Source organism: Aythya ferina (genome assembly GCF_964211825.1).
Source record: "Aythya ferina genome assembly, chromosome: 23".
NCBI classification, from domain to species: Eukaryota; Metazoa; Chordata; class Aves; order Anseriformes; family Anatidae; genus Aythya; species Aythya ferina.
In genome coordinates this window covers 2,068,288-2,081,336 of record NC_140321.1, presented here as the reverse complement: position 1 = coordinate 2,081,336, position 13,049 = coordinate 2,068,288, and the positions used below count along the sequence as shown (strand labels likewise).

Below are 13,049 nucleotides of genomic sequence, written 5' to 3'. Positions count from 1 at the left end.
TTTCTTGCCATACAACTGAGGGCTTACAATACAGGGATTATAAATCGCAGGCTTCAGGTCCAGCAAACTCCTACTCCTCACCAGTAATAGCTGCCACGACCACATCAAGCCTTCTACTTCAACACTGATTTGAAGTTCAAATGGGGTTGCTTCTACCTTCAGAGGTTGATACATGATGTCTGAGAGAGTGTGAAGAGTGCTGCTGACAGCCGCGTTCCCATGGCACAGCTGAGTTCTACGACTGAAGTAAAAATTGTCACCCACGCAGATTGCACGTTCTTAGATCTGGTAGGAGACTGTCGACTGAATAAAGACCCTGTAAACCTTGTTACCTTCAGTGCAGAGAGAATTTTCAGGAGAAAGCTTAAAAAGTTCATGCATAAATCTCTTAAAACTCTTTAAATTTTGCCAGCACATTGTATTTCACTATCCTCTCCATAAGGAAAGGAGAGCAAATAGAATAGGAACACGTTGTGTTGAATTACTGCAGCAGAAGAAAGTACTTAATGTGGTGGTGAGCTCGGAGAGAAGACCTCACACGGAACAGATCTGTCCCATGGCTGTCTGGGGGCACAGAATGCTTTGGGTTGGAAGGGACCTTAAAGATCCTGTCTATGCTCTGTCCTCAATGCTGCTACCTTTTTTGAGCCTGCTGCTCTCTGGAGTTTTGAAAAGAAGGGCAGGATGAAGAGAGCACTGCCCTGCCAGGGACTTGGCCAGCTATTTGGCAGCAGGGTGGTTTTCTCCACTGCGTGCAGGTTTGCCTCATCTCCCCAGTACAGAAAGGAGCCAAACCAGACTGTGAAAAAGCTATCCCTGAAGCACATCACATGGAGAGGTGAAGTCACTAGAGGAGAAAGGAGATGTAATGATCCTGAGGGTCTTTTCCAACCTAAACAATCCCACGAGTCTACAGCTGGCCCACAGCAGCAGCTTCATGTCCTGCTGTTTACCTGCTCGCTCCCCATGCCCACTCCTGGGCTACTTCATGAAGGATGGGCAGAGCAGGGATGCTGCCAACGCACGTATGTGTGGCTGGCTTAGTTTGTGCTCCCTCTCCTCAGTGCAGCTCTCCACCAGTATATTTCTACCCCAAGGACAGTCCTACAAGAGAAAGGTACAGGTTGGTGTTGTGTGTCACAAACTTAGGAAAGCAGGGAAACGTTTCAGTCCAACACCTTCCCCAAAAGATCCCTGGCTCATATCAGTTTCGAGGATACAAGGCTCTGCTTTTCCAAGGCCCCTATGTCTTAGCCTGTTCATTACTCATATTTGGCTTATTTGTATTCATTAGTGTGTGAAACCTCCATGCGCGTGTCAGTGCTGTGTATCTCCAGTTTATGCCGGGATATTCAGGGATGATCCTGTTTCTTCAGCATTACTGAATAGCAATTTGGGGCCATTCATGTTATCCTGAGTTTAGGAGAGACCTAAAATCATAGAAAACAGGTCTACATCACAGAAAATAGGACTAGCAGGAACCTTGGGAATGCATGTAATTCACCTCCTGATTGAGGACACCTCTGCCTTACCCTTCTCCATGCAGATGCTTGTCTACTCTGTTCCCCTCCAGTGATGGGGGTTTCTGCAGGCACTCTGTTCCCATCCGTTGTTCTCCTGATGTCCAACTTGATTTTTTATATATTGTATTTAAAACTGGTGATTTTTGTCCTAAAAACAGAATATTTACTTCTTCTCTTATCTACCCTTTAGGTATATTATGTACGTAAGGTATATTAAGTGCTGCCCATCAGGACGGTTATGTGGCTTCTCACTCCTTCTAGACTTAAACTGTATTTTCTCTGGATCCTGTTTTCTGGATTTCTGATCTTTCTTGTTCTCCTCTGAACTGACTCAGGTCCACTTGCATCTTATTTGAACTTCAGTGCCTGAAACTGAATGCAATGTTCAGATAAGTAGAAATCTGATATATTTTTTGTCTTACAGTTTTGCCCTTTCTGTGCCCCTTTGTTAGAAAAGTATGAACTTGACTCATGTTCTGCATAACCATGGAACTTTGCATTTGTCCTCATTAAATTCATCCCTTTTTTTTTCCTGCAACATGTGTTGAAATTGTGAGTTCTGTCCATGCACACTGAAATTTTATATTACCTACAGATTTAGTAAACACACTGTACTTCTTCATTCAGATATCTATTGAAACCATCAGGTAGTACTGGAACAGAGCAGACTCTTGTGGAGAGCCCTTGGGGAAAGGGTCTGTGGTTTCTCAGAGAACAGTTTTATAGGTGGTTGTACAGCCAGATGTTTCATCAAGTCCAGGGACAAATTGCTGAAACTCTTAATTATCAGTTGTGATTAAGTTGAATTTTCTAATGTTAAGGTTTCAGAGAGGCTGCTTATCTCCATTTGTCGTAATGTTAGTGTTGCCATAAACAGATTTTTTGAAAAACTCCAGTTGAGGTGCATCTTCAACATATCCTCTGAAGCACATCTCCAGACACACTGTGACCTTCTGAGCTGAAAGAGCTGACTGGGATCCTCATCTGACTTCTCTCCTCAGCTAATGATGAGATTGCTGTGCAGGAGGCTCTGCCAGCCTGCAGAATATGCCAGTCCTTTTTGCAAGGGCTACTGTAAAAATAGTTTATATTGAGGTTATAAGAATACAATTTTACCTTGAAAAACAAGGGTGGGCACTTTGAGCCTTTACAACGCTTATTAACCTTTTATCTCCCTGTAAAGTTAGAAGTGGGTTAGCAACGAAGAGGAAGAAATGAATCAACTTCAAATCCCACTGTGGTTAAAACTGATTAATTTTAAAGAATTACAGTCACCCTTTACAAGCGTTGCTGGTGCTAGTTATAGACTGTATTGGCCTAACTGAAAGTTGCCTTTAACCTCATAAAATATGTAAGTAAACATAAAAAAAAACACCTTGTAGGATTGCATATGGGGCATATCTGATGAGGGCAGGCTGACCGGCAGTGGAAGGTGTGCAGCCTTGTGGGACCCTCACCTGAGCTGGCTTGGGTCAGCCCAGCCAGCACAAGGCAGGAGTGGATGGAGCAGTGCCTCGTGTCCTGTTTGCTGTTGTCTGCCCTGTGCAGCCCCAGGGTGGTGCAGAGAGAAGAATGCGCATGCTGCTGGCTCGCGTTGGTGCTGTGATGTGCTTGTGATGCTGAACCAGCCTGAAGGGAACCACTTTTTGCCCTGCACAGAGCAGTGTTCAGTGACTGCCATCATTCAAGTATGTTGCTACAAGCTTTGTAGGAGTTGCATGCAGCATAGTTTAAGAATTGTAGAGTAATCCATGCTTCTTTTATATGTTGATATTGGAAAAGCCTTATCTGACTATCAGGACAATGAATGATATCGTTTGCTGTATTGTTTATGAAGACTGGTTTTGTTATCGTCCAAGTCTGTAGAGAAGAAGGATGTGAAACTGGTTCTGACATATAGCAAAGGACAATAGAGCTCGAATGAGTAACACAATTCTGTAACAGATCTTGTTGCAGTGTGCTAAGGGGAGGAACATGTTGTGTGCCGCTTGTCATTTCTGTTCTAGCCTTGTAATTCCTGTTAAACAACCAAACCTCATTCAAATGAGTATGGTGGACTGATGTTTTAAGGTTTTCATGTAGAAGCTGTTTTATTTTTATAGACTCTTTCTGAATGAAACTCGGTTTGCTTTGTCCCATTAGGAACCCTATTATGTCCGTTGCATTAAGCCCAATGATAAGAAGTCACCACAGATTTTTGACGAGGAACGTTGCAGGCATCAGGTTGAATACCTTGGCCTTCTGGAAAATGTGAGAGTGCGCCGAGCAGGATTTGCCTACCGCCAAACGTACGAGAAGTTTCTGCACAGGTAAGGAGGGTGTTGGCAAGTAACTCGCTTCAGCTCATTGCAAGACAGCTCGGGTGCTGGAACGATTTGGCTGTCTCCCCATGAGTGGACAGTAAGTCTCAAGTCCTCTGGGCTTGTGATCCTCACTTTTGAGCACATAGGGTAGTAGTGTGTGTTTGTTTTAATATCTGACATTGGATACAATAAAACATGGATCTAACAAGGACACTGGATGCTGTCTCATTTTGTGGCAGCAGATGTGTTTAGAGGTGTGTACTTGGCACTCAGGCTCAGCTTCCTCGTGCTAAAATTCATTTGCTGTATTAGTCTCTTCAGAAGGAATGTGTAATGAGGTTCTTCCCCAGAGCATAACCCTAAAACCAGAACTAATTAACTTCTCTTTTCTCTCTGAATATTGTCTAATTGTTGCAGTGAAAGAGACAGACGTTATGTTTCTCGGGAAGTGCTTAATGGTGCACAGTGACATTATGCATGTGCAGGAGGAGACCTCTGGACTTAAAAACTGGAAGTCTAAAAAACAGATAATAACATGACCCCATTAAAACGTGTTTTGATCCTCCTTGGACTCTTTATTCCTAACAGACTTGTGACAAATGAAATATTTTAGATTGTAATTTGTCTTACAGCTTCATTAAATTAATATGGGTAGTAAGGATCCATCCTCTTAAGATTTTGAGTTGATTTTTACTTTTGTTGAGTCAAGTGAGGAAAAGTCCCTGAGAGAAGGAAAAAAGAAGAAAAAAAACAACTAGGCAGGTGAGATGTTGCATGTTGGAAGCAAAGTGATCTTGAAACATATTTTGCTGTTCACAGCGGAGATTTTCCTGGGTGTTTCACAGTACCTGACATAGAACGAAAGGGCATGACTTATCAAACACAGCCTGCAGTCTTGTTTATCAGTTCTCTTAAACATTATGCAGTGGTTAGTGCTTGCTTCTGCCCTCACGTGTGGAATTTATTACAACTTACTCTTTAAATTTTTGTAATGACTATTAATATAAACAGCTGCTTTGCTTTTAAAGAACATCTGATGAGCTCCTGTAATCTTAAAACCAGAAGTGCTGTTTACAGCCAGTAAACCAAATTAGCACATGGCAACTGGTACAGCTTTCAGGCTACTGCAACATTTGTTCTGCTGAACCCAGGAGTAGGATTAAACATCTAAAGTGTAAGATATCAGACACTGTATTTGCATACCCCATTATTGCTCTGAGTCCAGTCTACATTGACTTTTCTAAATTAAAAAACAACAACAACAAACTTCTGGCCTGGATGTTGTTTTTGTTTTGCTTTTGTTGAGGCAAAATTCTTTGTTCCTTGTTTTTGAGTGAGACTTGCCCCTCTTAAAAGGGCTAGGAGATATGACTTGTATACAAGCTGCACATTTTTGGAATGGCTTTTGAACAGGGATCGCAAGGCACTTCTGTTCCTTTCCTTTTTAACAGACTTACTGGGAGACAGAGCATGAGGGAGACTCCAAGCCCTTCAGCTCTGGATTCTTGCCCTGCACATGGGGCTCTTTTGAAGACAGATCTAGAGTAAGAGGGGAAGGAAATGACGTGAAGCACAATTAAGACCATTAAAGAATGTCCTTTCCAACATTTCCTTGAAATTAAGAGAATTCTTAGTTGAGCTCTGTGCAAACTAGTCTGCCCCTGCCAATTTGTAGAAAGTAAGATCTCCATGCTTTTTGGTTGCACCAAGAGATGTGCTGTCACTTGGTAACTACATCTAATTGTGTGAAATGCACGCCAGGACCACCTGTCTTAAACAGCAGTGATACTTTTTTTTTTTTTTTGTGCTTTAGTCTATATTTATTGTCAAAAAATTGCTGATTGCTGAGTGGGTTTCAGAATGGTGGGGGGGGTGAGGTAGGGGAAGAATCTGCGGGCACATGCGAGTGTAGCCCAACACTCAGACCATTAAGGCATCCACGTGCCTGCTTGCAGGTAGTGTTATACATAGCGTGAAAACAGCACCCAGATACCCATCAACTGCACAGTAGTGGGAGAAGAGAACGACCCTGCTTCACGTGCAGACTAAATATATTTCAGCAAAGCTTTGTACTCGAGTGGCTCATAAACATCTTGTTTTTAGGAGAGCTGCGTGTGAATCCTAAGCTCTAGTAGCAGCCTCGTGCATGCTGGCTGTTTCTGCAGCTAAGCAGGGAAGGAGAAATGGATGTTTACTGTAAAAGTAACCTTGAAAGCTGTCAAGATCTTTAGGCAAAAGGAGAGGGGAAGGGTTGTGGTGTCAGTGAGCAGCTTTATTCTGGGTTCTGCCTCACTATAATTAGCAGCGAGGTCAAGACTTTGCCTTGCTGCGGCAGCCAGGCCACGCTCAGGGGAAGGGACTGGTGGCACTGCATAGGCCTGGCAGGAACAAAAGCACTGTGCTGAACTCCACCGCCAATCCCCCCACTCACGGTCCCATTGTCTTGGGATGTCTTTAAATGAGACAGCCCTATTTTTGTTGTGAAGTAGGAAGAGAATTATTTTTTTTTCCTTTGGTTGGGCATATTTCCAGTTCCCTGACATCTCTCCCTGTTTTTTCTGTCCCCATCAGCTGAGCAGACCTGTTTAATAAAGTGTGGGTTAGCAGTGCCATCCTGATTGTCTTTTTTTCTTTTTTTTTTTTTTCCTAATGTAAGTGTTTTGAGGTGGAAGATTTTCCAGTTAATTAATTATTGTAGGAATGTTGTCCTGATGAGACCAGGAAAGAGAAACCAGTGTGAAATATTTCATGTCCTATGTGCATGTGCTTTTGAGAGAGGGAATGCTTTTGCCAGCCAAGTATAAATGCAGAATCTTCTGTTGAGTCTGAAGTTTTTTATATGCCCGTTTTATTTATCAATGATCTCTGTTCCGTGTGCTGCAGCCCTCACGCTGATAGCGTGCCCTGCTTAGATGCTGTGCGCACACGCATTTTTTCCCCTCTTCAAAAGCTTATTCAGAAAGGCTAATTTGATGAATGAAAGCGACAGTGTGGTATTTTCATCCAGGCTTATTTTAGTCTGTTTATCAAGTCCTTTAGTGCACCCACTCCCCTTGTAAAAAGGTTTGTTGTTGTGGCCGTTTAAGAGTAGCTGAGAATTCTGAATGTCTAAGATATTGAGATTGATGGCTGACTTGCATCATGGGCTTTTAAATAGAGAAGTGGTTAAGATTGCTGCATGCATGTTTTATTTAGGACATGAATGTGGGTAATATAACAGTGAAAATGTCTATTGCATTTTTGATTATGTCCATAAATTATATGCAGAAAATTCATTGTTGCTTTTTACAAATGTCTGTTCACACAATCAGCACTTTGTAAGGATAGTAAATCTTAGAAAGCGCAGGTATTTTGAAATTATTTTCGTACTTGATTCATGGTTGTCTTAGTTCCAATCCGCATTCTCTCTCTTGTTGTGAAAAGAGGTTTGGGAAGAAAGAACTAGAGTGAGTGGTTGAACAGTGATTACAGGCAGTACTATTGTTTGCACAAACCATGGCAGTCAACTGTCTGCTGCTTTGGTAAATAATGAAGTTTGTTAGAAATGGCTACAAAAATGAACAGGAACATTATTTGCAGAATTTTTAAATCTAGGTTGTCTGACTGAGTAGTTGATTACAGTTGAGTTCTGATGTAGAATGTGAGCAAACCAAAGCTTTTCTTCCTTGAAAATTAATAATAATAATAAAAAAAAAAGTCAAATGCAGAGGGTGTGAGTAATGGAACTGCCAAATCTTCAGGAAGACAGTGGTGTGGTTTGTTGTGTCACATCAGTTCTGTGTTGATGAAGTGAGCTCCTCACAATAATTTCAGTGGCTCAAAATCATACCTCTTACATTCACTTTCCATGTACTTCGGCTTTTGAGGGTCACATCTCTTACACAAAATGTCTAAAGCTCTTCTACCTGTAATCAAATAATTTTATTAGAATTATTTCTAAAATGTGCTTAAGGTTGGCCTTTTTGAGAACACAGATGGCAAGCGTACATTTGTAAATTGTACCTTGTAATTCCAGGTACAAAATGATCTCAGAATTCACTTGGCCAAACCATGACCTCCCTTCAGACAAAGATGCTGTGAAGAAGCTCATAGAGAGTCATGGATTTCAGCATGACGTTGCTTATGGGAAGACCAAGATATTCATCCGTACACCTCGAACACTGTTCACCTTGGAGGAGCTGCATGCCAAAATGCTCGTGAGGATTGTCCTCTTCCTACAGAAGGTAGAGCTTAGTTTTACTGCATTAAAAAACTCAATTCAGCTTCCTTAAAACACCTTTGCTTCCTTTGCAAGTGAGCTCACAAAAGTGACAAGTCTTTACAAATTGTAGAATGCTGCAGTTTGAATACTGCTTTTTTTTTTTTTTTTAAAGCTCTTTTAGTAATACTGTGTAGCTGCATTAAAATCTTGATGTGGTACAATACACTGTGATCAGGAGAACTGGTAACATTGTTGGAAACTATTTAAAACAAAACAAAACTTTTTACTCAGTAAAAGTAGGCTGCTTAGACACTTAAAGGAACTTTTGTGGATAAATGTTGAGGAGTGTTACATAAAGGATGTTGAAACAGGTATATGTGCATATATTTGCACCTCGAGTACTGTGTTCAGTTTTGGGCCCCTCGCTACAAGAAGGACATCGAGGTGCTTGAGCGGGTGCAGAGAAGGGCGACAAAGCTGGTGAGGGGCCTGGAGAACAAGTCCTACGAGGAGCGGCTGAGGGAGCTGGGCTTGTTCAGCCTGGAGAAGAGGAGGCTCAGGGGCGACCTTATCGCTCTTTTTAGGTACCTCAAGGGAGGCTGTAGCGAGGTGGGGGTTGGCCTGTTCTCCCACGTGCCTGGTGACAGGACGAGGGGGAATGGGTTTAAGTTGAGCTAGGGGAGTTTTAGGTTAGATGTTAGGAAGAACTTCTTCACTGAAAGGGTTGTGAGGCACTGGAACAGGCTGCCCAGGGAAGTGGTGGAGTCACCATCCCTGGAAGTCTTCAAAAGACGTTTAGATGTAGAGCTTAGGGATATGGTTTAGTGGAGGGCTGTTAGCGTTAGGTTGGAGGTTGGACTCGATGACCTTGAGGTCTCTTCCAACCTAGGAAATTCTGTGATTCTGTGATAAAAGTTTATTGGTGGATCCATAGCTGATGACATACATCAGCTCTAATGATAAAACTTACAGGGGCAGAGAAAAGCAGGAAGAGGGAGAAAAAGGACAGGGAAAACTCTCCCCAGTGGCCAGGTAGGAAGAAAAGTGACAGGATCCCCAAATAAGCGTCCTCCATTGGTGTCCTTGTAGCACACGGTCCTTTATCATATTTTTCCCATAATAATTACATATTTTTCATTAGGGCCAGCTCAAACTTCCTATTGTGTTTTTTTTTTTTTTGTTTGTTTTTTTTTTTTTTTTTTCTGACAATCACATTACTGCTAACTGAGCAGAAAATGATCAGGGCAGATGCTCATGCATATTGGTTTATTAAGCTCTGTGCATACATGTCATTGAGTCTCCCAGTGTAAATCAAAAAATATAGCCAAGGGATAGAAAATGAGGGGAAAAGGACTGATTCTCACATTGGTGGCAATTTCTTCCCATGAGAACCTGCTATAACAGCAATATTGGGGTTTGCAGATGCAAGCCCACAGAATTACATCACAAGAACAAGGGAAACATTTGCTGCAGAGGCTCTGGAAAACACTGCCCCAGCAACTTGGGTGAAAGGGTAGCAGAGTGAAAGTCAGTCTACATAATTGCTTACAGAAGGCCCTTAGCATTACAAAGGGTAAGACACCTAAGGCACTGTGCAAGAGGATCTCTGCATGTTTCTCCCTCTTCCAAACATGGGATTGAGCTCTAGCTCTTTCTAGCATTACCCTTAGGATAAATGATTTTACGTTCTGTGACTGCAGGGCAAATGCGTTTTCAGACTTTCCTTATGAAGATATTCTTCTAAACAATAGGAATTGTTGTGACTTGGCAAACTCCTGAATCATTTAGGTGGTTTTGGGGACCACAACACATTGAAGCTGGCTTTGTAACCTCAAAAGCAACATACGCTGGAGGGGGAAAAAATACAAGAACTGGTTTTAGTACTTACTCAAAACTGTGTTCTGTGCGAATGTGATCTGTCTGGCAAAAGAGCAGATTGCTGACTTCTATAGCCACAGAGATGGTAGAACTGACTTTGTCCTAACTAACAGAGATTGCTGGTAAGCTCAAGGTTTTAACATGTTTCTTAAACCCCTTCTGAAACACCTTTTGCCTGTCAGAAATAGAAACTGCTGATAGATGGGCATAAAACCTTCACATAGAAAAAGCCTGCTCTAAAGTTACGCAGTTAAGTTTACACAGACTTTCTAAATCTGATGGGCCGTGTCACTTTGGTAAAGAGTAAGACTCTGAAGGTAAAAAGTTATCACCTACAACCTCTAATGGTTTTGTGAAACTCTCAGGTTTGTTGCATTAACATGCTTGTTCTGATTTACCTTCTGGAACGCAAAAGAGTTCAACCAGTATGAAGGAGAAAATTGGAAGTCCTGGGTTGCATCTGTGGTGGTATTTGTTGTGCCAGTTTGCATGGTGTATCTTTAGTAAGGAATTTTGTAAGTTTTGTATATGTATATGTGATTAGTTTTTCTGGAAATTCAAAGTTCAGACTGCTTAAATGACAAGGGACCTGCCTGTTCCTGAGCTTTGTGAGTCAGTGTTGTGTTTTGTTTTTTTTTTTTTTTTTGTTTGTTTGTTTGTTTGTTTTTAAGCAATGTTCTCCTTGCCCTGCTGATGAGTTTCACAACAGCTTTCTTGGACTGCTTGTAATTTTCCAGGTGTCTTTCCTTGAAATGGTAGCACACTTTTTCTGGTTTTCCTTTTGGATTGAAATGTGTCTGATGTGTGTGACCTTTAAGCCCTTTTCATACACCTCTGTTAGATTTTTCTGGATTATTTGACTGCTCTTTGGCTGTGCTCGCTCTGGTTTCTTGGGAGGAGCTTTCCTGTCTGCAGCTGCTTTTGCAAGCACATTGGTGTTATTTGGGGCATTCAGTGAGTTCTCTGGGTCATGCCACTGATCTGGAGTCTGTCTTTCTTCCCATGGTGATATGAGGCAGGCTAATGGCTTTCTTGTTGAATAAAGCTGCAGGGGGGACACCTTGCTCCCAAGTGACCTGAGTTTTCATACTAAACATCTGAGGAATTGAGAGGTGACCTTTTTTGAAATTGAAAGATGCAGTTACTGAAGAATAATTTAAAAGACCAATCTGTGCTGTGAAACAGATGATGTCTCACTGCAAGGTGAGCCCTGAAGCTCTTCCTTCAGATAAAATCTGCTAAACAGCAAGAGGCACAGTTTTGACAGCAACATGTCTGGTTTTGTGCGTTTCATGTTTTCTCTAGGTGCAAACTTCAATGCTATCTATATAGTCTGGGCTGTCATCTGGACTGGCTTCAGCAACTTTGGAGGGCTAAAGATTTCTAGGAGGTAAATACCCCATGAGGAGTAAGGGGTCAGCTCTGGCTCTGTGAGGGATTTTGCTGTAGTGGTGTTGTATAACATCAGGCATGCTGGTTATATATAGCAGAACTGTAGTGCTTCTGGGTTTTCTCTTGTTGGGACAATCAAGAGAGTAACAAAAGGTATATTCCTGGTGGACGTTGACCAATGGCCCACAAACCTCCCTCTCCTTCTTTTTCCTCTCCCTGAGTACAGCAGGACTAAGACAAGACTCTCTATGGAGGTGTATTTCTGTTCTGCCCAAAATACTGAAATAGGACAGATGGGTCACCATCTTGTTTTTTTCTCTAGTGAGATTCTAATTTGCCCAATTAAGATTTGCAGGGAAAAGATAGTGCTAAAAGTACTGAAAAGTTTGTACTAAAAAGAAAAGTGGATGTCCACAGCTCCTTTCTGCAGCTTAACCCTTCTGTGGTTCACCTGTATTTCTGCTTATGCTTCCTGGATGTTCTTGTGGTAAAGTGCTTGCGCAGTGGTGGAGAGCTGTTCAGAGTCCTGGAGCTTGCAACTAAAGACAAGAAGCTCCAATGAAATCAGTAAAAGCGTGCTAAACAGCTCATCCACAAAAGGGCAGGTGTTGGGTTGATGTTTATAGGTATGTAATGGTACAGTGTTAAATCTGTCTGGAAAATGATCTTTTTTCTTCCATTTTCTCTATTTCTCTTACTGTTAGATTTCATTCTCTGCTCTATCACTCTTGTTATTGCAACAGCTGTGTTCTGCTACCAGTAGATGGGGCAGTTGCAGGCTGGCTGTGCTGAAAAAGGAGCAATCAACACAATAACAAATAAAATCTGAGGATTTTAAGAGGCCTTCCTGATGCTCTGAAACGTCAAGGCAATCTTGCCTGTATCTTAGTTTTTGTTTGCAACTGGCTTTCAGTGGTTCATGAAAAACTCACAAAAATTTAATTTGTGATGGTTTTTTCCCTACTTTATTTTTGCCTATAAGCATCAAAGGCTGCGTAAGGCAAGCTGTGATAATTCTGAGAATCACAAGATTAAATCTGAAAAGAAAGAGATGAACTTGATTAAAAATATACATAGAGTTTTCTGTTGTGTTGGAGCTACTCAAATTTGAATTTAGCAAAGGAAAAGACAACTGTAGCTAAAATGTGGTGTTGTGACAATAAGCACTTGTGTGATAAAAGCTGAGGGGAAATGCAAAGTGGAGCTTTAAAAGCAGCCGATCACAGGCTGGGGTCCAATAACATTTTTCTTTGTATAGGAAGGATTTTAAATGAAAGAAGAATCTGCTGATAGCAATTCTGTTTCTTGGTTGTTTTAAATGTACATCGTCATTTCTAATTATATATATTATGTGGTTTATTGCTCCCATATAAAACCTAAGGCTTTCAGAAAGATTCTGTAATTATCTTAAGAGCTTCATCATGTGGGTAACCCTTAACCCTTAAAATAATGCTGGTTCCTTTGTTTAATAATGATAAGAATTTGCTTCTTATGAGTTTGGTTAAATTGAATTAAAACAGCCATCCAGTTTAAGTAGATAATTTTGCTTTCTTTTGTTTTATGTCTTCTGAATGTCTTCTCCTTAAGCTTTATCTTTAACTCCCCTTTTTCCTCTGTAGTAAAATGTTAGTGGGATTCCAGGCTATAATTTTATTTCAGGCCAAGTCAGGAAGCAGATGTGATGTGATTTAGCTGTGGCAACTTGCTGGCTTCAGCAGAATTTAGCGAGTGAGAGCAGTCCGGTATCAGAAG

General features: G+C 41.4%; 1 protein-coding gene across 4 annotated transcripts in view; it reads left to right on the top strand.

The window, feature by feature from the left end:
* Positions 1–13,049, top strand: part of MYO1D (myosin ID) — a 156,382-nt gene that overhangs the window by 60,026 nt on the left and 83,307 nt on the right. For all 4 annotated transcript variants that reach the window (XM_084496140.1, XM_084496142.1, XM_084496139.1 and 1 more), the window contains exons 15-16: positions 3,666–3,832; positions 7,842–8,049. In XM_084496140.1, the coding sequence (XP_084352266.1) occupies positions 3,666–3,832; positions 7,842–8,049 (375 nt within the window). The remainder of the gene's footprint in view (positions 1–3,665; positions 3,833–7,841; positions 8,050–13,049) is intronic.